General features: G+C 40.0%; 1 protein-coding gene across 1 annotated transcript in view; it reads right to left on the bottom strand.

Moving 5' to 3' along the window:
* ABCB6 (ATP binding cassette subfamily B member 6 (LAN blood group)) overlaps positions 1-22,578 on the bottom strand; it is a 38,506-nt gene extending 15,928 nt beyond the window's left edge. Inside the window, exons 1-7 of the mRNA XM_075829127.1 lie at positions 21,747-22,578; positions 13,430-13,971; positions 11,179-11,316; positions 2,794-2,977; positions 2,283-2,375; positions 1,378-1,570; positions 1,165-1,286 (exon numbers count right to left, since the gene is read on the bottom strand). Coding sequence (XP_075685242.1) covers positions 1,165-1,286; positions 1,378-1,570; positions 2,283-2,375; positions 2,794-2,977; positions 11,179-11,316; positions 13,430-13,948 — 1,249 coding nt within the window. The 5' untranslated portion in view covers positions 13,949-13,971; positions 21,747-22,578. The remainder of the gene's footprint in view (positions 1-1,164; positions 1,287-1,377; positions 1,571-2,282; positions 2,376-2,793; positions 2,978-11,178; positions 11,317-13,429; positions 13,972-21,746) is intronic.
* Between the last annotated feature and the right edge of the window lie 1,235 nt (positions 22,579-23,813).

A 23,813-nucleotide genomic window follows, 5' to 3' on the forward strand; every position in this document is an offset into this window, starting at 1 on the left:
CAATGATCGGGAACGAGCGTTCATATGATATTGGCCCATGTTAAAGGGCCTTAAAGTGTAGCTAAATGTTCGACAAACTTCTGACATGTCAGTAGTTTGTATTGGTGGGGGTCCGAGCACCGAGACCCCCACCAATCGCTAGAACGAAGCAGCTGAAGTGTTCGTGTGAACGCTCAGCCGCTTCGCTTCTGTTCGGCTTTTTCCGCAAAGCCGATGTATCGGAGTGCGAGCTCATAGACTTTCTATTGAGTCCGTACACTGATACATTTATTTCCGGAAAAGCCGAACAGACACGAAGCGGCTGAGCGCTCACACGAGACCTTCTTACGCTTCGTTCTAGCGATTGGTGGGGGTCTCAGTGCTCGGACCCCCACCTATACAAACTGCTGACATGTCACTATGACATGTCAGAAGTTTGTCGTACGTTTAGCTACACTTTAAGATTCCCAGTCACCATGTGTAAGATTTTAGAATCTAAGGCCTCATTCACACAATCGTGTTTGGTCCGTGATATACTGACAGCACGTCGGCCGTATTTCCCGGACTAACCACATTTCAGGGAGCCGGGCTCCTAGCATTATAGTTATGTACGACGCTAGGAGTCCCTGCCTCGCTGTGGAAACACGGTCTTATACTGTAATCATGTTTTCAGTACAGGTCAGTTTTCCCGCGGAGAGACAGGGACTTCTAGAATCATGGATAACGATAATGCTAGGAGCCCTGCTCCCTGATCTGTGGTCGGCCCGGGAAATAGGCCCAACAAACAGTCCGTACATCCAGACCGAACACAGAGCCTTCACAGGCCCCATGCACACCACCGTGTTTTTGCGGCCGCAATTCCCCCGAAAATCCACGGGAGAATTGCGGCCCCATTCTTTTCTATGGGGCCGTGCACACGATCGTAGTTTTTGTGGTCCTTGCACGGCCCGGGAGACCGGACCGCAGAAATAACGGGCATGTCTTATTACGGCCCTGTTCTGCGGTCCGGGCTCATTGAAAACAATGGCCGCGGCCATGTGCATGTCCCGCAATTTGCGGGCGGTCTGCGGCTGACAGTCCGCAGCCGGCCGACGCGAAAATCACGGCCGTGCACACGGCTACGGTCGTGTGCATGAGGCCTTAGATAAACGGTCCCGATTTATACCATTTCTCCATAATACTCACTCAGGTATAAAGTCATACAGACGAAAATGATGAGTCCAAACCAGGCGTTGAAGAAAGATGTGAAATAGATAATTCCGATAATAATATCCGCGATGGTGGGCACGATACTGAATACAATGTAACTGCAAAAAGACAGACACAGCAATCGATCATACGCGGCGCCAGCACCATAATCACAGTGATCGCCGAGCATCAGTCCCCAGGAGTCCTTACCTCAAGAGGCTGTTGATGCTGCTGGTGCCTCTGTCCACGCTGCGCAACACTTCACCGGTTTTACGGCCAAGATGCCAGCGCAGGGAAAGGGCGTGCAGGTGGGCGAACAGGCGGATCTGCACCACGCGATTCGTGTACTGCTGCACGCGGATCCACATGAACGTTCGCAGGTTGCTTACAAAACCTGTCGCTCCTTAATAAAAGAGGGAGGAGTGGAGGAAAAAACAAAAGTATTGGTCATCGTAAAGCAAGGATGTAGTAAACACTGGAGACACAATGGGGCGGATTTATGATTCGACTAGAAGCGCCAAATTTATCACAGCGGCTCATGCTGTGTGATAAATTTGGCGCATTTTTAGACACTTCTGTCTAAATTTTTACCGTCTCTTGGTTGGCTTAATTTTTTTGCACCAACATTAAGTCACGCCCCTTTTACACTAAGTCACTCCCATGTCGGATGAGTCGCAAAAACGGTCTAAAACGTTTCGTAAATGTGGCGCACCGATTTTGCCGCATTTTCATTAGTAAATCTACCCCAATACTTTAAAGGGCATGTCTGATTTTAGATAAACCCCACTCAAATGCCCTATAGAATATGGTGGGGGAGGGGAAGTGGACCATAGCTGCTCAGGGGAGGGTAGATCCCAGCAGAGAGACCCTCTGTGATTGGCTAAAGAGTCTAATGTAATTAAATAACCATATATGTGCAATAGATACAATGTATCACTGTTCCGCTGAACCACCCATTGCCTGTCATGGTGTAGGGGGTCCTCTGTGATCCCACCAGCTCAGGGGACCGGTCAAAACTGCTACTCCAATGAAAAACTCTGTTCTGCCCCTCTTTATGAATCTCCGATGTGCCCTGTACTGTCACTTGCGTATCCCATATAGATATTTGACATTACCTGCTCCTCCACCTTGCAGAAGCTTGAGTAGGACATATATGCAGACGGTGAACGCCAGCGTGTGCCACGCAGAACCCTCCGTCAGCTGGTCCACTGTTATAAAAGACAGAACATATAGGCTTACATGACGAACCCAGAATTAAAGGGATTTTCCAGTTACATTTCATTGTATAATAAAAGGTTCTGCAACTTTCTAATATACTTTGTGTTTCAGTTTCTCACCATTTTCTAGAACTCTGCTTGCTTTCAGTGAATAAAAGTATTCTTGCTTACAAACTGAGATCAGAGAGCCCTGCAATTCTGTGAGTTGGATGGGTTTTCAGCCTCTGGATGTAAATAGGAATGTTTCCAATTACTGATAGCAAGCAGGGATCTTGAAAACGGTGAGGCATTGACACACCAGAACTTTTCATTACACAACGATTCATTATTTATTGATAGGAAACCTGATTAAACGCATGCATTAGTCAATGGGGGATGAAGGCGCAAAGATCTAGGGTCATCCTCTCACCTATATTTTTATAGTATATGGGAACGAAGACATTGATGGCTCGTTCTAGCCCCATCAGTCCCATGCAGAGGAGAACCAGAAGTTGCAGCAGAACGTTCCCTCGAGGCCACATGTACGGCACAAGAAGACGGACCTTCTTCCAGAAACCCTGCCAGGTGGATTCATTTGGGTTTCTCAAGAGAGGCTGATACAAGAGAATAATGAAAGCAGATGAATCAATAACCTATGACAGAGGTCTGCAACCTGTAACACTCCAACTGTCATAAAACCACAACTCCCAGCATGCGTTCTGCAGAAATGGCCCTAAAAACACTTATGCACTCACCATGTTGTATGTTATCCAGCTGAACACGGAAACATCGGAGCTGCTACCCCAGTCTGCCCCAGCACCGTGCCCGCTACACTGAATCCACATAATGCCCCTTACAGGCTGAGAGGTTACACAGAGGTCTCAAAACAAAATAATGTCCCTCTCTATGTGCAGAGGCGCTCGGTGCTCCAGTGTATTACGTACAGATGTGGTATATCCCATGGTTCACACAGAAAAAAAAATACCCAACTGAATTATCCGTAAACTTGGAAAGTGGGAACACAGTTATATTCTTGTATATAGGGGCAGTATTATAGTAGTTATATTCTTGTATATAGGGGCAGTATTATAGTAGTTATATTCTTGTATATAGGAGCAGTATTATAGTAGTTATATTCTTGTATATAGGGGCAGTGTTATAGTAGTTATATTCTTGTATATAGGAGCAGTATTATAGTAGTTATATTCTTGTATATAGGAGCAGTATTATAGTAGTTATATTCTTGTATATAGGGGCAGTGTTATAGTAGTTATATTCCTGTATATAGGGGCAGTGTTATAGTAGTTATATTCTTGTATATAGGGGCAGTGTTATAGTAGTTATATTCTTGTATATAGGGGGCAGTATTATAGTAGTTATATTCTTGTATATAGAGCGTAATATTATAGTAGTTATATTCTTGTATATAGGGGCAGTATTATAGTAGTTATATTCTTGTATATAGGGGCAGTATTATAGTAGTTATATTCTTGTATATAGGGGCAGTATTATAGTAGTTATATTCTTGTATATAGGGGCAGTATTATAGTAGTTATATTCTTGTATATAGGGGCAGTATTATAGTAGTTATATTCTTGTATATAGAGGGCAGTATTATAGTAGTTATATTCTTGTATATAGGGGCAGTATTATAGTGATTATATTCTTGTATATAGGGAGCAGTATTATAGTAGTTATATTCTTGTATATAGGGGCAGTATTATAGTGATTATATTCTTGTATATAGGGAGCAGTATTATAGTAGTTATATTCTTATATATAGGGGGCAGTATTATATTAGTTATATTCTTGTATATAGGAGCAGTATTATAGTAGTTATATTCTTGTATATAGGGGCAGTATTATAGTAGTTATATTCTTGTATATAGAGCGTAATATTATAGTAGTTATATTCTTGTATATAGGGGCAGTATTATAGTAGTTATATTCTTGTATATAGGGGCAGTATTATAGTAGTTATATTCTTGTATATAGGGGCAGTATTATAGTAGTTATATTCTTGTATATAGGGGCAGTATTATAGTAGTTATATTCTTGTATATAGGGAGCAGTGTTATAGTAGTTCTATTCTTGTATATAGGAGGCAGTATTATAGTAGTTCTATTCTTGTATATAGGGGCAGTATTATAGTAGTTATATTCTTGTATATAGGGGCAGTATTATAGTAGTTATATTCTTGTATATAGGGAGCAGTATTATAGTAGTTATATTCTTGTATATAGGGGCAGTATTATAGTAGTTATATTCTTGTATATAGGGGGCAGTATTATAGTAGTTATATTCTTGTATATAGGAGCAGTATTATAGTAGTTATATTCTTGTATATAGGGGCAGTATTATAGTAGTTATATTCTTGTATATAGGGGCAGTATTATAGTAGTTATATTCTTGTATATAGGGGCAGTATTATAGTAGTTATATTCTTGTATATAGGGGCAGTATTATAGTAGTTATATTCTTGTATATAGGGGCAGTGTTATAGTAGTTATATTCTTGTATATAGGGAGCAGTATTATAGTAGTTATATTCTTATATATAGGGGGCAGTATTATATTAGTTATATTCTTGTATATAGGAGCAGTATTATAGTAGTTATATTCTTGTATATAGGGGCAGTATTATAGTAGTTATATTCTTGTATATAGAGCGTAATATTATAGTAGTTATATTCTTGTATATAGGGGCAGTATTATAGTAGTTATATTCTTGTATATAGGGGCAGTATTATAGTAGTTATATTCTTGTATATAGGGGCAGTATTATAGTAGTTATATTCTTGTATATAGGGGCAGTATTATAGTAGTTATATTCTTGTATATAGGGGCAGTATTATAGTAGTTATATTCTTGTATATAGGGAGCAGTGTTATAGTAGTTCTATTCTTGTATATAGGAGGCAGTATTATAGTAGTTCTATTCTTGTATATAGGGGCAGTATTATAGTAGTTATATTCTTGTATATAGGGGCAGTATTATAGTAGTTATATTCTTGTATATAGGGAGCAGTATTATAGTAGTTATATTCTTGTATATAGGGGCAGTATTATAGTAGTTATATTCTTGTATATAGGGGGCAGTATTATAGTAGTTATATTCTTGTATATAGGGGCAGTATTATAGTAGTTATATTCTTGTATATAGGAGCAGTATTATAGTAGTTATATTCTTGTATATAGGGGGCAGTATTATAGTAGTTATATTCTTGTATATAGGGGCAGTATTATAGTAGTTATATTCTTGTATATAGGAGCAGTATTATAGTAGTTATATGCTTGTATATAGGGGCAGTATTATAGTAGTTATATTCTTGTATATAGGGGGCAGTATTATAGTAGTTATATTCTTGTATATAGGGGCAGTATTATAGTAGTTATATTCTTGTATATAGGAGCAGTATTATAGTAGTTATATTCTTGTATATAGGGGGCAGTATTATAGTAGTTATATTCTTGTATATAGGAGCAGTATTATAGTTGTTATATTCTTGTATATAGGGGCAGTATTATAGTAGTTATATTCTTGTACATAGGAGCAGTATTATAGTAGTTATATTCTTGTATATAGGAGCAGTATTATAGTAGTTATATTCTTGTATATAGGGGGCAGTATTATAATAGTTATATTCTTGTATATAGGAGCAGTATTATAGTAGTTATATTCTTGTATATAGGAGCAGTATTATAGTAGTTATATTCTTGTATATAGGAGCAGTATTATAGTAGTTATATTCTTGTATATAGGAGCAGTATTATAGTAGTTATATTCTTGTATATAGGGGGCAGTATTATAGTAGTTATATTCTTGTATATAGAGGGCAGTATTATAGTAGTTATATTCTTGTATATAGGGGGAAGTATTATAGTAGTTATATTCTTGTATATAGAGGGCAGTATTATAGTAGTTATATTCTTGTATATAGGGGCAGTATTATAGTAGTTATATTCTTGTATATAGGGGGCAGTATTATAGTAGTTATATTCTTGTATATAGGGGGCAGTATTATAGTAGTTATATTCTTGTACATAGGGGCAGTATTATAGTAGTTATATTCTTGTATATAGGAGTAGTATTATAGTAGTTATATTCTTGTATATAGGGGCAGTATTATAGTAGTTATATTCTTGTACATAGGAGCAGTATTATAGTAGTTATATTCTTGTATATAGGGGCAGTATTATAGTAGTTATATTCTTGTATATAGGGGCAGTATTATAGTAGTTATATTCTTGTATATAGGGGCAGTATTATAGTAGTTATATTCTTGTAAATAGGGGCAGTATTATAGTAGTTATATTATTGTATATAGAAGGCAGTATTATAGTAGTTATATTCTTGTATATAGGGGCAGTATTATAGTAGTTATATTATTGTATATAGAAGGCAGTATTATAGTAGTTATATTCTTGTATATAGGAGGCAGTATTCTAGTAGTTATATTCTTGTATATAGGGGCAGTATTCTAGTAGTTATATTCTTGTACATAGGTGCAGTATTATAGTAGTTATATTCTTGTACATAGGTGCAGTATTATAGTAGTTATATTCTTGTATATAGCTATGAGCAGTATTATAGTAGTTATATTCTTGTATATAGGGGCAGTATTATAGTAGTTATATTCTTGTATACAGGGGCAGTATTATAGTAGTTATATTCTTGTATATAGGGGCAGTATTATAGTAATTATATTCTTGTATATAGGGGCAGTATTATAGTAGTTATATTCTTGTATATAGGAGGCAGTATTATAGTAGTTATATTCTTGAATATAGGGGGGAGTATTATAGTAGTTATATTCTTGAATATAGGGGGGAGTATTATAGTAGTTATATTCTTGTATATAGGAGGCAGTATTATAGTAGTTATATTCTTGTATATAAGGGCAGTATTATAGTAGATATATTCTTGTATATAGGGCAGTATTATAGTAGTTATATTATTGTATATAGGGGGCAGTATTATAGTAGTTATATTCTTGTATATAGGATTCAGTATTATAGTAGTTATATTCTTGTATATAGGGGCAGTATTATAGTAGTTATATTCTTGTATACAGGGGCAGTATTATAGTAGTTATATTCTTGTATATAGGGGCAGTGTTATAGTAGTTATATTCTTGTATATAGGGGGCAGTATTATAGTAGTTATATTCTTGTATATAGAGCGTAATATTATAGTAGTTATATTCTTGTATATAGGGGCAGTATTATAGTAGTTATATTCTTGTATATAGGGGCAGTATTATAGTAGTTATATTCTTGTATATAGGGAGCAGTATTATAGTAGTTATATTCTTGTATATAGGGGCAGTATTATAGTAGTTATATTCTTGTATATAGGGGCAGTATTATAGTAGTTATATTCTTGTATATAGGGGCAGTATTATAGTAGTTATATTCTTGTATATAGGAGCAGTATTATAGTAGTTATATTCTTGTATATAGGGGGCAGTATTATAGTAGTTATATTCTTGTATATAGGGGCAGTATTATAGTAGTTATATTCTTGTATATAGGAGCAGTATTATAGTAGTTATATGCTTGTATATAGGGGCAGTATTATAGTAGTTATATTCTTGTATATAGGGGGCAGTATTATAGTAGTTATATTCTTGTATATAGGGGCAGTATTATAGTAGTTATATTCTTGTATATAGGAGCAGTATTATAGTAGTTATATTCTTGTATATAGGGGGCAGTATTATAGTAGTTATATTCTTGTATATAGGAGCAGTATTATAGTTGTTATATTCTTGTATATAGGGGCAGTATTATAGTAGTTATATTCTTGTACATAGGAGCAGTATTATAGTAGTTATATTCTTGTATATAGGAGCAGTATTATAGTAGTTATATTCTTGTATATAGGGGGCAGTATTATAATAGTTATATTCTTGTATATAGGAGCAGTATTATAGTAGTTATATTCTTGTATATAGGAGCAGTATTATAGTAGTTATATTCTTGTATATAGGAGCAGTATTATAGTAGTTATATTCTTGTATATAGGAGCAGTATTATAGTAGTTATATTCTTGTATATAGGGGGCAGTATTATAGTAGTTATATTCTTGTATATAGAGGGCAGTATTATAGTAGTTATATTCTTGTATATAGGGGGCAGTAGTATAGTAGTTATATTCTTGTATATAGAGGGCAGTATTATAGTAGTTATATTCTTGTATATAGGGGCAGTATTATAGTAGTTATATTCTTGTATATAGGGGGCAGTATTATAGTAGTTATATTCTTGTATATAGGGGGCAGTATTATAGTAGTTATATTCTTGTACATAGGGGCAGTATTATAGTAGTTATATTCTTGTATATAGGAGTAGTATTATAGTAGTTATATTCTTGTATATAGGGGCAGTATTATAGTAGTTATATTCTTGTATATAGGGGCAGTATTATAGTAGTTATATTCTTGTATATAGGGGCAGTATTATAGTAGTTATATTCTTGTATATAGGGGCAGTATTATAGTAGTTATATTCTTGTAAATAGGGGCAGTATTATAGTAGTTATATTCTTGTATATAGGGGCAGTATTATAGTAATTATATTCTTGTATATAGGGGCAGTATTATAGTAGTTATATTCTTGTATATAGGAGGCAGTATTATAGTAGTTATATTCTTGAATATAGGGGGGAGTATTATAGTAGATATATTCTTGTATATAGGGCAGTATTATAGTAGTTATATTATTGTATATAGGGGGCAGTATTATAGTAGTTATATTCTTGTATATAGGATTCAGTATTATAGTAGTTATATTCTTGTATATAGGGGCAGTATTATAGTAGATATATTCTTGTATATAGGGCAGTATTATAGTAGTTATATTATTGTATATAGGGGGCAGTATTATAGTAGTTATATTCTTGTATATAGGGGGCAATATTATAGTAGGTATATTCTTGTATATAGGGGGCAGTTTTATAGTAGTTATATTCTTGTATATAGGGGGCAATATTATAGTAGGTATATTCTTGTATATAGGGAGCAGTATTATAGTAGTTATATTCTTGTATATAGGAGCAGTATTATAGTAGTTATATTCTTGTATATAGGAGAAGTATTATAGTAGTTATATTCTTGTATATAGAGGGCAGTATTATAGTAGTTATATTCTTGTATATAGGGGCAGTATTATAGTAGTTATATTCTTGTATATAGGAGGCAGTATTATAGTAGTTATATTCTTGTATATAGGGGGCTGTATTATAGTAGTTATATTCTTGTATATAGGGGGCAGTATTATAGTAGTTATATTCTTGTATATAGGGGGCAGTATTAGAGTAGTTATATTCTTGTATATAGGGGGCAGTATTATAGTAGTTATATTCTTGTGTATAGGGGTCAGTATTATAGTAGTTATATTCTTGTATATAAGAGGCAGTATTATAGTAGTTATATTCTTGTATATAGGGGGCAGTATTATAGTAGTTATATTCTTGTATATAGGGGGCAGTATTATAGTAGTTATATTCTTGTATATAGGACCAGTATTATAGTAGTTATATTCTAGTATATAGGGGGCAGTATTATAGTAGATATATTCTTGTATATAGGGGCAGTATTATAGTAGTTATATTCTTGTATATAGGGGGCAGTATTATAGTAGTTATATTCTTGTATATAGGGGGCAGTATTATAGTAGTTATATTCTTGTATATAGGGGGCAGTATTATAGTAGTTATATTCTTGTATATAGGGGCAGTATTATAGTAGTTATATTCTTGTATATAGGTGGCAGTATTATAGTAGTTATATTCTTGTATATAGGGGGCAGTATTATAGTAGTTATATTCTTGTATATAGGGGCAGTATTATAGTAGTTATATTCTTGTATATAGGGGCAGTATTATAGTAGTTATATTCTTGTATATAGGTGGCAGTATTATAGTAGTTATATTCTTGTATATAGGGGGCAGTATTATAGTAGTTATATTCTTGTATATAGGGGGCAGTATTATAGTAGTTATATTCTTGTATATAGGGGGCAGTATTATAGTAGTTATATTCTTGTATATAGGGGCATTATAGTAGTTATGTTCTTGTATAAAGGGGCAGTATTATAGTAGTTATATTCTTGTATATAGGGGGCAGTATTATAGTAGTTATATTCTTGTATATAGGGGCATTATAGTAGTTATATTCTTGTATATAGGGGCAGTATTATAGTAGTTATATTCTTGTATATAGGGGCAGTATTATAGTAGTTATATTCTTGTATATAGGGGGCAGTATTATAGTAGTTATATTCTTGTATATAGGGGCATTATAGTAGTTATATTCTTGTATATAGGGGCAGTATTATAGTAGTTATATTCTTGTATATAGGGGGCAGTATTATAGTAGTTATATTCTTGTATATAGGGGGCAGTATTATAGTAGTTATATTCTTGTATATAGGGGCAGTATTATAGTAGTTATATTCTTGTATATAGAGGGCAGTATTATAGTAGTTATATTCTTGTATATAGGGGGCAGTATTTTTTTAAAAATATTATTGTGTAGTTAGTTCTCGTGTAGGAAACACTCTAATAGTTTGTCATGACAGCGACTGAATGACCGTTAAAATTGACAACCACTTTTGTAAGCCAGTAATAGGCTATGAGTAGTTGTCACTACCCATTCCTAACACCTCTTGGCAGATTCAGCAGGGGGCTACAATGAGCACACTAAAAAGCTCCTCCCAGGGTAGAAAGGTAATGAGAATTGCTCTTTAAATCCTAAAAAGTGATTGCACCTCCACTTTAGTTACTCCATGTGCCTTAATTCCCCCTTCACCCACCTGTGTGTTCTCGATATCCCTTTCATCTTCATTAATAAGAATAATGTACGGCTTACGTGGCCGACCGGGGGCTAGAAATCCCAGCATGAAGAGAAATAACGTGCAGAGGTATCGAAGAGTCCACAGACCAAACTGCACCTGTAAAGACAAAGTCAGATTAGAATCCTACATGAAGAACATGTGCCTGGACCCAAAGTTCTTATAGTTAGGATTGAATATCAACAAGTCTAGAAACGGCCCTCCAATATACAGTATCACTGCAGGAAGACCACAATGGTGTATACAATAATCTGATACATGGCAGTGTAAATTATTCTGAGATATAGAAAAAATATATATAGATCTACAATAGTAAATTGTACCAAACGGCAAATTTTAAATGATAGGGGTGTGTCTGTCAACACGCCGCTGACAGATTTCAAGCCACAGCCAAAAGAATTATGAAAGCAGCTCTGGATGTGCCTGGACTGGAAGACACGATGCAACTGAAGATCAGGACAAGGAAAGTAAAGCAAAACATTTTACTATAAGCCGGGGTTACACATAGACTTTTGTGTGCAACGCTGCTTCAGCCGTGTGTAGCCGCACATCCACGAAAAAGCATCTTATGCGCAACAATTGTATGCCAATCCAAGTAAACTTTTAAGAAACTTTTTTCACAAACCTCTTTTGAAGCGTTCAAGCAGGGAAACGTTGCACGACTTTGCGCAACAGTTGCATCCGGTATTCGAGTCAAGTGACCCACGTCGTGCTGCGATTGTGCAGCTGAAGTCATAATCTTGTGTCACACGGGCCGTTTTTCACGCATCCGAGTGGCACCCGATACTTTTCACGGACCAATTCACTTCAGTGGGTGAATCGTGTCCGTGAAAACGACTCTCTGATCCGTGGAAAGATAGAAAATCTATCTTTCCAGGCATCACAGACGGGACTCGGGGCGCACTCAGGGTCACGTGCAAGAACCCTAAAGCTGTACTATGACTTTAGAGGCATGACACCAGTTACAGGAAAGTTTCGGAACTGAAACTTAATGCTCCAATAGAAGTAAATACAAAAAAAGTTGGAAGAGAGTGGTTTTCCCAATCATTTCTTTAAAGAGACTCTGTCACCACATTATAAGTGGCCTGTCTACTATATAAGGAGATCGGCGCTATAATGTAGGGGACAGTAATGCTTTTTATTTAGAAAAACTATCTATTTTAAACGATTTGTAGCTTTATGCTAATGAGTTTTTTAATGCCCAAGTGGGCGTGTTTTACTTTAGACCAAGTGGGCGTTGTACAGAGGAGTGCATGACGCTGACCAATCAGTGACCACTCAGCCTCATGCACTCATCTCCATTCATTTACACTGCACTAGTGATATAGTTATATTGTTATGTGCAGCCACATACACACACTATAACATTACTGCAGTGTCCTGATAATGAATATACATCACTACCAGCCTGGACGTCATGTGTATTCAGAATCCTGACACGTCTGAATCTTTTCTGTGAGATTCCAGCAAGGGAAGCGTAATCTCGTTTGAAATGACAGGTTACATCGTAATCTCGCGAGATTACGCTTGCCTTGCTGGAATCTCACAGAAAAGATTCAGAAGTGTCAGGATTCTGAATAAACATCACGTCCTGGCTGGAGGTAATGTATATTCATTATCAGGACACTGCAGTAATGTTAGTGTTTGTGTATGTGGCTGCACATAACGATATAACTATATCGCTAGTGCAGTGTAAATGAATGGAGAGAAGTGCATGACGCTGACTGGTCACTGATTGGTCAGCGTCATAAACTCCTCTATACAACGCCCACTTGGTCTAAAGTAAAACACGCCCACTTGGGCATTAAGAAATTAATTAGCATAAAGCTAAAAATCGCTCATAATGTGGTAAAAATAGATTGTTTTTCTAAATAAAAAGCACTTCTGTCACCTACATTATAGCGCCGATCTTCTTATAAAAGAGATAGGGCATTTATAACGTGGTGACAGAGCCTCTTTAAAGTGCATCAACTGCGCAATGGTTGCAAGTTGCGCCAATACTGCAAATTCTGTGCACGTCACTGTTGCAGAAGTATTGAGTGGCACATATAGGACGTCTCTGTCGCACAACTCCAAACGTATGCAACAGTCCCGCAACTAAAGTCACAGTGCAGCCCTAGCCTAGGCCTACACACAGACTTCTGTCCCACGACATGGATTGTGATTCCCGTATCTATAAGTAAGAAGAACATGTAGAAATGTCAGGGCTTACCTTTTGCAACACACTGTCCATCGATGTCCACCACCAATGCGGACTCATCCATGATATGAATGCCAAGTTCTCTGCCGCAAAGGCCAATGCCCAGAACAGAAGGAGCACAACTCCGTGGCCCCTGCTCCTCTCTCGCTCGAGAGCCCTTGTCCGCTCCAAATGAAGCAGCCAGATGCTGAAGCCCCAAGCCCCTGCGGACAGGCAGCCGTGTACAATCATGTATCCGTACAAGACCTTAGTGCCCGCAGCCTGCCAGATCAGACCTGCCAGGGCCTGGACTATCAGCACAATGGACAGTGCCAGCTGCAGGCGGTAAAGGCGGGACTTGGGTACATACTTGGGCTCCATTGTCCGGCTATGCTTGGCATAAAAGACGGACTGCAGTGTCCCCAGGAGAAAAGAGAAGCTGAGGAGAACGGATGGGACCAAGGTGAAGTAAAAACAGGGAGACAGTCCATGGTCCAGCCATGCCTGGGACACACTGCCAGTATGTTCACAGTAGCTTCCTAGCGCCGCCATTCTTCTAATAGGGGGTCAAATACCTAAAAAATACAAATATTATTAGTACAGTGACCAGCATCTGATAATCAACAAAGTCTGATAATCCACACTTCCTTCCAGCAATAAACTTCAATATCATGTGAAAATTCACAAGACCGGTAACTGAGCGGAGACTTTCCTCTGATTTTATGGTAAAGGGGTGATAATGAGGGGTCTGAAGAAGGGAACCCCCCTCTATGACAACATAGACAGAGAATGTCCCCCTTAGATAACTCCCTTGAATAGCCACACGTAGCGAATTTGATGCAAATTTTGCTGCGGATTCACAGTGGATTTCACACTTAAACTTTGAAAAAGGGTAAAAATCCACTGCGAATGACCGTAAGGCCTTGTTCACACTGAGTAAAATTAACACGTGTTCAGACAGATTTCACTTGTAAAATGCCTTTCCTTGTTTTCAATGAGAACTTTTCAGCGCGCAAATTGAAAACTCCGATGATTCACAAAAAAAAAAGTTACATAGTTGATAATGTTAAAAGAGCCCCATCAAGTTACATACATAGTACATAGTTACATAGTTACATATAGTTACATAGTCAGTACGGCTGAAAAAAGACACATGTCCATCAAGTTCAACCAAGGGATGGGAAAAGGGAAGGAAAAATTTCTACACATAGGAGCTAATATTTTTTTGTTCTAGGAAATTATCTAAGCCTTTTTTAAAGCCATCTACTGTCCCTGCTGTGACGGCTCCTGCGGTGTCTACTGTCCCTGCTGTGACGGCTCCTGCGGTGTCTACTGTCCCTGCTGTGACGGCTCCTGCGGTGTCTACTGTCCCTGCTGTGACGGCTCCTGCGGTAGGCTATTCCATAGATTCACAGTTCTCACTGTAAAGAAGGCTTGTCGCCTCTGCAGCTTGAACCTTTTTTTCTCCAGACGGAGGGAGCGCCCCCTTGTTTTTTGAGGGGGTTTTACAAGGAACAGGATTTCACCATATTTTTTGTATGTGCCATTAATATATTTATATAAGTTAATCATGTCCCCTCTTAGTCGTCTTTTTTCAAGGCTAAATAGGTTTAATTCTTTCAATCTTTCCTCATAACTTAAATTCTCCATGCCCCTTATTAGCTTCGTTGCTCTTCTTTGTATTTTTTCCAACTCCAGGGCATCCTTTCTATGAACTGGAGCCCAGAACTGAACATTCTAGATGAGGCCTCACTAATGCTTTGTAAAGTGGTAATATTACATCCCTGTCCCGCGAGTCCATGCCTCTTTTAATACACGACAATATCCTGCTGGCCTTTGAAGCAGCTGATTGACACTGCATGCTGAAATTTAGTTTATGATTTACAAGTACACCCAGATCCTTCTCAACAAGTGACTCCCCCAGTGTAGCGCCCCCTAGGACATATGATGCATGCAGGTTGTTGGTACCCAGGTGCATAACTTTACATTTATCTACATTAAACTTCATCTGCCAAGTGGACGCCCAAACACTTAGTTTGTTTAAATCTGCCTGTAATTCATGAACATCTTCCATAGTCTGAACTATATTACATAGCTTGGTGTCATCTGCAAAAATAGAAATAGTGCTATTAATCCCATCCTCTATATCATTAATAAATAAGTTGAATAATAGTGGTCCCAGCACTGAGCCCTGGGGTACACCACTTATTACCGGGGACCATTCAGAGTAGGACTCATTGACCACAACTCTCTGGATTCGGTCCTTGAGCCAATTCTCAATCCAATTACAAACTATATTTTCTAAACCTATAGTCCTTAAATTTACCCATTAGGCGTCTATGGGGGACAGTGTCAAATGCCTTTGCAAAGTCCAAAAACACTAAATCCACAGCGGCCCCTCTGTCTAGACTTCTGCTCACCTCTTCATAAAAACAGATTAGGTTAGTTTGACAACTTCTGTCCTTAGTAAAACCGTGCTGGCTGTCACTTATAATGCTATTTATTGTCACATAATCCTGTATATAGTCCCTCAATAGCCCCTCAAACATTTTCCCCACGATGGATGTTAAGCTTACTGGTCTATAATTACCCGGGGAAGACCTAGAGCCCTTTTTGAAAATAGGCACCACATTTGCCCTGCGCCAGTCCCTTGGCACTATACCAGTCACTAGAGATTCTCTGAATATTATGAAAAGGGGGACAGAAATAACTGAACTAAGCTCTTTAAAGGAACAGTGTCATCACAATTTTTTTTTTTAATATGTTAAAGATGTTAGTGCTTTATTAAAAACGTTTATATTTGTGTGTTTGTGTTTTACTTTTTCTTATTTTTACACTTTTTCTTCCCTATGGGGGCTGCCATTTTTTGTTCCATTTCTGTATGTGTCGATTAACGACACATACAGACATGGAATACGGCAGCCACAGTCCCATAGGGACTGCGAACGGCTCCCGTCCCATTGACTTCAGTGTACGGCGTCTGTGTGGGAACTGCGCATGCGCCGCTCCCACACAGTCCAATTCGAAATTGGCGCCGTCCGGCTCCATTTTCCTGTGGACCGGAAGTCGCGGCCGGACAGTAAGATTACTACTTCCGGTCGCGGCTTCCGGATTTGTGCACTTGGACCAGCGGCAGCAAACGGAGCGGACGGGCCGGAGGGAGCCGCGGCGGCAGGAGCAGGTAAGAGATTTCAATGTATGTTCGTGTTTGTGTGTGTTTACTACTGTATGTAAACCTACTACACTGTGTGTTAGATCAAAAAATGGCGGCACACAGTGTAGGAGGTTACACCGTTCAAACCCCTCGTTTATCCCGACACTAGCCAGGATAAAGGAGGGGGGGATGCTGAGAGCTCACTAGAGCGAGGGCTTTTTACCCAATTTTGCAAAGCTGCAATTTTTGGGAATAGCTCCATCTAGTGACCAAAAATGGGTAGTATTATAAATTAGAATTAATTTATAATATTTCCTGACTCGTGAAAAAAATAAAAAAAATTTGAACAATGTTTAATCACCCACACACTAAATGTTTAATTTAAAAAAAAACAACATGTTTTTCTGGCAACACATTCCCTTTAAGAACTCTAGGGTGTAACCCATCTGGTCCCGGGGCCTTGTGCACATTTATTTTATTTAATTTAGCTTGGACCATCTCTACATTCATCCACTTCAGTATATCAACTGATATATTAACAGCACTGGCACCGGCTACATCAGCTGCTCTTTCTTCTGTTGTATATACAGAGCTAAAGAACCCATTTAGTAACTCTGCCTTCTCTTGATCCCCTGTGACCAACTCCCCATTACCATTATCTAGGGGTCCTACATGTTCAGACCTTGGCTTTTTTGCATTTATATGCTTGAAGAATTTTTTAGGATTTGTTTTACTATCCTTGGCCACCTGCCTTTCATTTTGTATTTTTGCTGATTTTATTACATTTTTACAGATTTTATTAAGCTCTTTATATTTTACAAAGGCTACAGCTGTACCCTCAGATTTGTATTTTTTAAATGCCCTTTTTTTGTCATGTATTGCCCCTTTCACAGAAGGTGTAAGCCATGTGGGGTTTAATTTGAGTCGTTTATACTTGTTACCTGTAGGAATAAATTTTGCACTATAATAACTCAAAGTAGATTTGAAAATCTCCCATTTATCATTTGTTCCATTATTTGACATTAGTTCTTCCCAGTCTATATCCTGAATTGCCGCCTCATCCTGGGGAAATTGGCTTTCTTAAAATTAAATGTTTTTGCCCTCCCAGCCTGCGTTTGTTTTTTACAGTATAGGTAAAATGTAACTATATTGTGATCACTGTTACCAAGGTTTTCACAAACATTGACATTCCCAACAAGATCTGCATTATTAGAAATGACCAGATCCAACAGAGCTTCACCTCTAGTCGGGTCTTCCACAAACTGGCACATAAAATTTTCTTGCAACAGGTTGAGGAAATGTCTCCCCTTTGCAGTTGAAGCCGAACCATGACACCAATTAATATCCCGATAATTAAAATCTCCCATTATCACTACAGTACCCGCCTGTGCAGCCCGCTCCATCTGTTTATATAGCTGACCTTCTATCTCCTCAGTTATATTGGGGGGTCTATAGATTACAAAGTCCAACGTATAATCCTACCGTGTAAGGGTATGTGCACACACACTAATTACGTCCGTAATTGACGGACGTATTTCGGCCGCAAGTCCCGGACCGAACACAGTGCAGGGAGCCAGGCTCCTAGCATCATACTTATGTACGACGCTAGGAGTCCCTGCCTCTCCGTGGAACTACTGTCCCGTAGTGAAAACATGATTACAGTACGGGACAGTTGTCCTGCAGAGAGGCAGGGACTCCTAGCATCGTACATAAGTATGATGCTAGGAGCCCGGCTCCCTGCACTGTGGTCGGTCCGGTACTTGCAGCCGAAATACGTCCGTCAATTACGGACGTAATTAGTGTGTGTGCACATACCCTAATTCAAGAGGAAGGCAAAACCCCCATCAGGTTGATGCCAATTGCCTCATTAGTGGAAAAAATTCCTCCCGGACTCTAAATATAGCAATAAGAATAAATCCCTGGAGCAACGTCCCTTCTCCACAATCTAGGACTCATAACCTGTCATATTATATTTTCCAAGAAAGTCATCAAGGCCCTTCTTGAACTTGTTCAAAGAATCGACCTCCACCACATCCTGGGGCAGAGAGTTCCATAGTGTCACCGCTCTTACAGTAAAGAATCCCCATCTGTGATGAAGGTGAAACCTTTTCTCCTCTAGACGTAGAGATGCCCCCTTGTCCTTGTTACAGGCCTAGGTGTAAAAAGATCATTAGAAAGATCTCTGTACTGTTCAGTTATATATTTGTAAACTGTAATTAGATCTCCCTTAAGCCGTCTTTTTTCTAAACCGAATAGCCCCAAATTTGATCACTTTTGTTGGTACCACTCATTCCCTTAATTACCTTGGTCGCCCATCTTTGCACCCATTCTAGTTCAGCCACGTCCTTCTTATGCACAGGTGCCTAAAATTGTACACAATATTCCACGTGTGGTCTGACCAGTGATTTGTATAGAGGCAAAACTATGTTCTTGTCATGAGCATCTAGTTCTCTTTTGATGCATCCCATTATTTTATTTGCCTTGGCAGCAGCTGCCTGACACTGGTTGCTAAAAGGTAAAAAAAAAGTGATATGCATTCCACCTGAAAACAGAGATGGGTAACCACATGCAGATTCGCAGCAAAACCGCATCAGAAATCCGAGGGTCAGCGTTGGATTTCTGCCACGGAACCTCGTCCAAATCCACATCTGATTTTTCCCACATTAAAAATCCTCTGTGTGAACACGGCCTAACAGAAGGAGCAAATCTCACTACATAGAATCTCATCCACATGGCTGGTACTGTAATCTGCTGCAGATTTTCCGTGGGCAGAACCACATGGAAAATCTGCAGCATTTCCATCCTGTGAGCGAGGGGCCTAAAGGGGTTTTCTGTTTTTATGTTAAAATTATATTTATTTTTTTAACCCTGTATAGTGAAAAGTTCTGCAGCTTTCGAATATACCTTGTATATGAATTCCTCACCGCTTTCAAGATCTCTGCTTGCTGCCAGCGTAGAAAAGCATTCTTGCTTACATCCAGGGGCTGAACGCTGTACACAGTTTTGCTAAATGCATCTCCCTGGAGTCCAGGCTTTTTACTTCAGAGAATTGTCTAGCAGTATTAGGTCTGAACAGATTTAATGACAACAAGCAGAGATCTTGAAAACTGTGAGAAATAGAAACACAATGTATATTACGAAGTTGCAGATCTTTTTATTATACAATGATTTAAGAAGTTTTCTTAGTACAGTCAATGTTGGCATCCGGTTAGGATATGTCATCAATGTCCGATAGGTGGGAGTCCAACTACTGTGACCCCCGCCAAGAGCTAGAGCGAAGTGACAGTCACTTTAGCGTTGCGCCAGTTCCTCTCCTTTAGTCCACAAAACGGCCGCTTTCCCTCTCGGAGAGTGATAACAGGAACCCGGTCACCTCAGGATGAGATTTCTGTTACCTGTCACGATGAGGTCAGCATTTTACACGGGTGGGTGAGAGGATCGGTACAATATGGACGCCGTCACCACAATTATTATAATGTAAATATTACAGCTACTTATTCCGGTTGTGTAATGTGAGCATCGTGTGACGTCTCTATCACGGAGCAGGTTTAGTAAGTTTTACCTAGAAACCCGCTAATGGATTGTGTTGGACGCAAGAGCTGTCACTGAAATAAACGAAGAAGATGAACGGGCCACGGAGCCAGAGACATACTGGCCTTAGACCCCACAGATAGAGGTTTACCATCCCTGAACACCCCCATTACCGCAGATCGGTCAAACGTGCACAAAGTCACGTGTCGGGGAGACTCCCACAAAAAGGGGAGACCTCCATGACTTTTGAAAGAGCAGGCAGATCTACCGGGTGCCCAAAAATACACTCACCTCTCCTGGTTTCTATAATCCTTTTCATTCCCGGCGCTGCCACCGACAACGTTCCGACGCCAGGAGCGGCATCAGGACGTTGTCTGCCGTGGCACCCGGGAGTGAAAAGGAATACAGGAACGAGGAGAGGGGAGTACCTGGAGCGTGTCGCCGGGGGTCTGTAATACTTTAGGGGGTCTGTATTTGTCTTGGGGTGTAATGATGGGGGTCATATGAACTATTTGTGATTTAAAGGGTAACTAAACGTTTGACAAACTTCTGACATGTCAGGAGTTTTGATTGGTGGGGGTCCGAGCACGGAGACCCCCACTAATCGCTAGAATGAAGCGGCAGAAGGGCTCAGCCGCTTCGTGTCTGTTCGACTTTTTCCGGAAATCAATGTAGCGGAGCACGGATTCAATAGAAAGTCTATCAGCCCGTACACCGATACATCGGCTTTCCAGAGAAAGCTGAACAGACACGAAGCGGCTGAGCGCTTCATTCTAGCGATTGGTGGGGGTCTCAGTGCTCGGGCCCCCACCAATCCAAACTTCTGACATGTCACTATGACATGTCAGAAGTTTGTTGAACGTTTAGTTACCCTTTGAACGTTGTAGGTTAGGGGCGTGTTCTTTACAAATGGGTGTGGCATAACATAAAACATATGGCGCTTTCAGGATCTCCGTGATGTCCCTTCTCAAAAGTTTGCAAGAGTCCCTTAGGCCTCATGCACATGGCCGTGCCCATAATCACGGCCCGCGATTGCGGGCATGGCGGGCATTTTCAGGTTGTGCTCCCATACAAAGTATGGGAGCATGGCCCGTAAAAAACGAAAAGTAGGATATGCTCCATAATTCCCGGCACGGACACCTATGACGTTAGGTCACTATGGAAACAATGGGGAGATATATCAAAACTGGTGCAAAGGAAAAGTAGGAGTAGTTGCCCATGGCAACCAATCAGGCTCCGTCTTTCATTTTCCAAAAGGCCTTGTATTCTGTACACGGATGTCACTCGGAACTGCAACACAGGAAGAAAAACAGAAGGAGGTGGTTTGTTTTTTAAAAACGGCCGCGTAAAATAAGCCCCGTGGGAACGGAACGCCGTTTTTTCCCATTGAAACCAATGGGCAGATGTTTGGAGGCGTTCAGCTTCCGTTTTTTCAGCCGTTTTTGGGGTGTTTGCGGCCTGAAAAACGGCTGAAAATGGGCCTTGTGAACATACCCTAACTGTGCGCTTTTTTTTAAAGGGGCAGATGCTACTATAACAGCAGTAACCTAGCAACACAATGTTAGATGTATCCAATCCAAAATACACACAGCCAGGTCTACAGCTCTATATGGCGCGCTCTGCTCTCCGCCTGGTAATGATAAATTGTGTCATTGTCTCACTCACCTCTATGGAGTCTGGTGCAGGATGTCTCTTCTTCCTGCAGTCTCTGAAGCTGGTCGCTCTCTCTGTAGTGGGAGTGTAGGGTCTCAGGTAGACAGTCTGTGAGGGTCTCAGGTAGACAGTCTGTGAGGGTCTCAGGTAGACAGTCTGTGAGGGTCTCAGGTAGACAGTCTGTGAGGGTCTCAGGTAGACAGTCTGTGAGGGTCTCAGGTAGACAGTCTGTGAGGGTCTCAGGTAGACAGTCTGTGAGGGTCTCAGGTAGACAGTCTGTGAGGGTCTCAGGTAGACAGTCTGTGACAGTCTCTAATTGTTTTCTTCTATCTATGTGTAGTGTGTCAGGCAGTCTCTCTGTTTGCAGAAGTCTCTTGTTGTCTCAGGTTGTCAGGCAGTCTCTTGTCGTCTCAGGTTGTCAGGCAGTCTGTCTCTTTGCATGCAGCAGTCTCTTAGCTGGAGATGTCTCTAAATGTCCTGCGGTCTCATTCAAGATTCAGTCTCTTTCTGTAAAGCAAAAGTTTAAGACTGACTGCCTCAGGCGGGCTTCCAGTTAGTGTCTGTCTCTGGCAGTCTCTCTATTTACATGCTGCCGTCTCTTGCGGTAAATCTCAGTATCTAGCAGTCTCTCCAGGGATCGTCTGTCTCTCAGAATGAAGCCGTCTCTAGTGCATGCATGTGTCCCCGTCCAGTCTGCTGTCTCCCGGTGACTGGTGTAGCTGTCTGCTATCTCCCGGTGACTGGTGTAGCTGTCTGCTGTCTCTCGGTGACTAGTGTAGCTGTCTGCTGTCTCTCGGTGATTGGTGTAGCTGTCTGCTGGCTCCCGGTGACTGTCTCAGTTATTTTGCACTGCGCATGTGCTCCCGCAGCCGGTGAAGCGCCCCTGGGTCCCTGCGCCCGCCGTGTTGTCCGCGGTGACTCAGCAGGTGTCTGTACTGCGCTGTTTACAGTGATTCAGCATCTGCCGCCTCAGGTCCACAATGCGATCAATCACTATCACCCCGCTGATCATGAGCTGGCACTCCACTACCCACCCCCTATCCCAATGTCATGTTCTGCTGTGCTCGGTGTGATATCTCCCTGTATTTTTATTGTAATTTTTAATTAAAAACTGATTTTGATAGACTGTATGAAACTTTATCATATACTTTATTATAGCAAATCCTCACTATGGTCAAGATCTCTGCTTGCAGTCAGTTAAAGAAAACTGTCCATACACACCCAGTTCCCTTTGTGCTCCCACACAGTATCATGGCAGCAGTGCCTTGCCACACAATATAATCCCCTCATAGTGCCCTCCACACAGTATAGTTCCCCCTACGTAGTATAATGCCCCCATAGTGCACTTCAGACAGTATAATGCCCCCATAGTGCCCTCCACACAATATAATGCCCCAATAGTGCCCCCTACATAGTATAATGCCCCACAGTGCCCCCCTACATAGTATAATGTCCCACAGTGCCCCCTACATAGTATAATGCCCCCATAGTGCCCCTCACTCAGTACAATGCCCCCATAGTGCCCACACAGTATCATGCCAGCAGCATCTCCCCACACAATATAATGCCCCCATAGTGCCCTTCACTCAGTACAATGCCCCCATAGTGCCCTTCACTCAGTACAATGCCCCCATAGTGCCCACACAGTATCATGCCAGCAGCATCTCCCCACACAATATAATGCCCCCATAGTGCCCTTCACTCAGTACAATGCCTCCATAGTGCCCTTCACTCAGTACAATGCCCCCATAGTGCCCTCCACTCAGTACAATGCCCCCATAGTGCCCACACAGTATCATGCCAGCAGCATCTCCCCACACAATATAATGCCCCCATAGTGCCCTTCACTCAGTACAATGCCCCCATAGTGCCCTCCACTCAGTACAATGCCCCCATAGTGCCCACACAGTATCATGCCAGCAGTATCTCCCCACACAATATAATGCCCCAATAGTGCCCCCTACATAGCATAATGCCCCACAGTGCCCCCTACATAGTATAATGCCCCCATAGTGCCCTTCACTCAGTACAATGCCCCCACAGTATCATGCCAGCAGTGTCTCCCCACACAATATAATG

This window comes from Rhinoderma darwinii, chromosome 6, assembly GCF_050947455.1.
Source record: "Rhinoderma darwinii isolate aRhiDar2 chromosome 6, aRhiDar2.hap1, whole genome shotgun sequence".
In the NCBI taxonomy this organism is placed as follows: domain Eukaryota; kingdom Metazoa; phylum Chordata; class Amphibia; order Anura; family Rhinodermatidae; genus Rhinoderma; species Rhinoderma darwinii.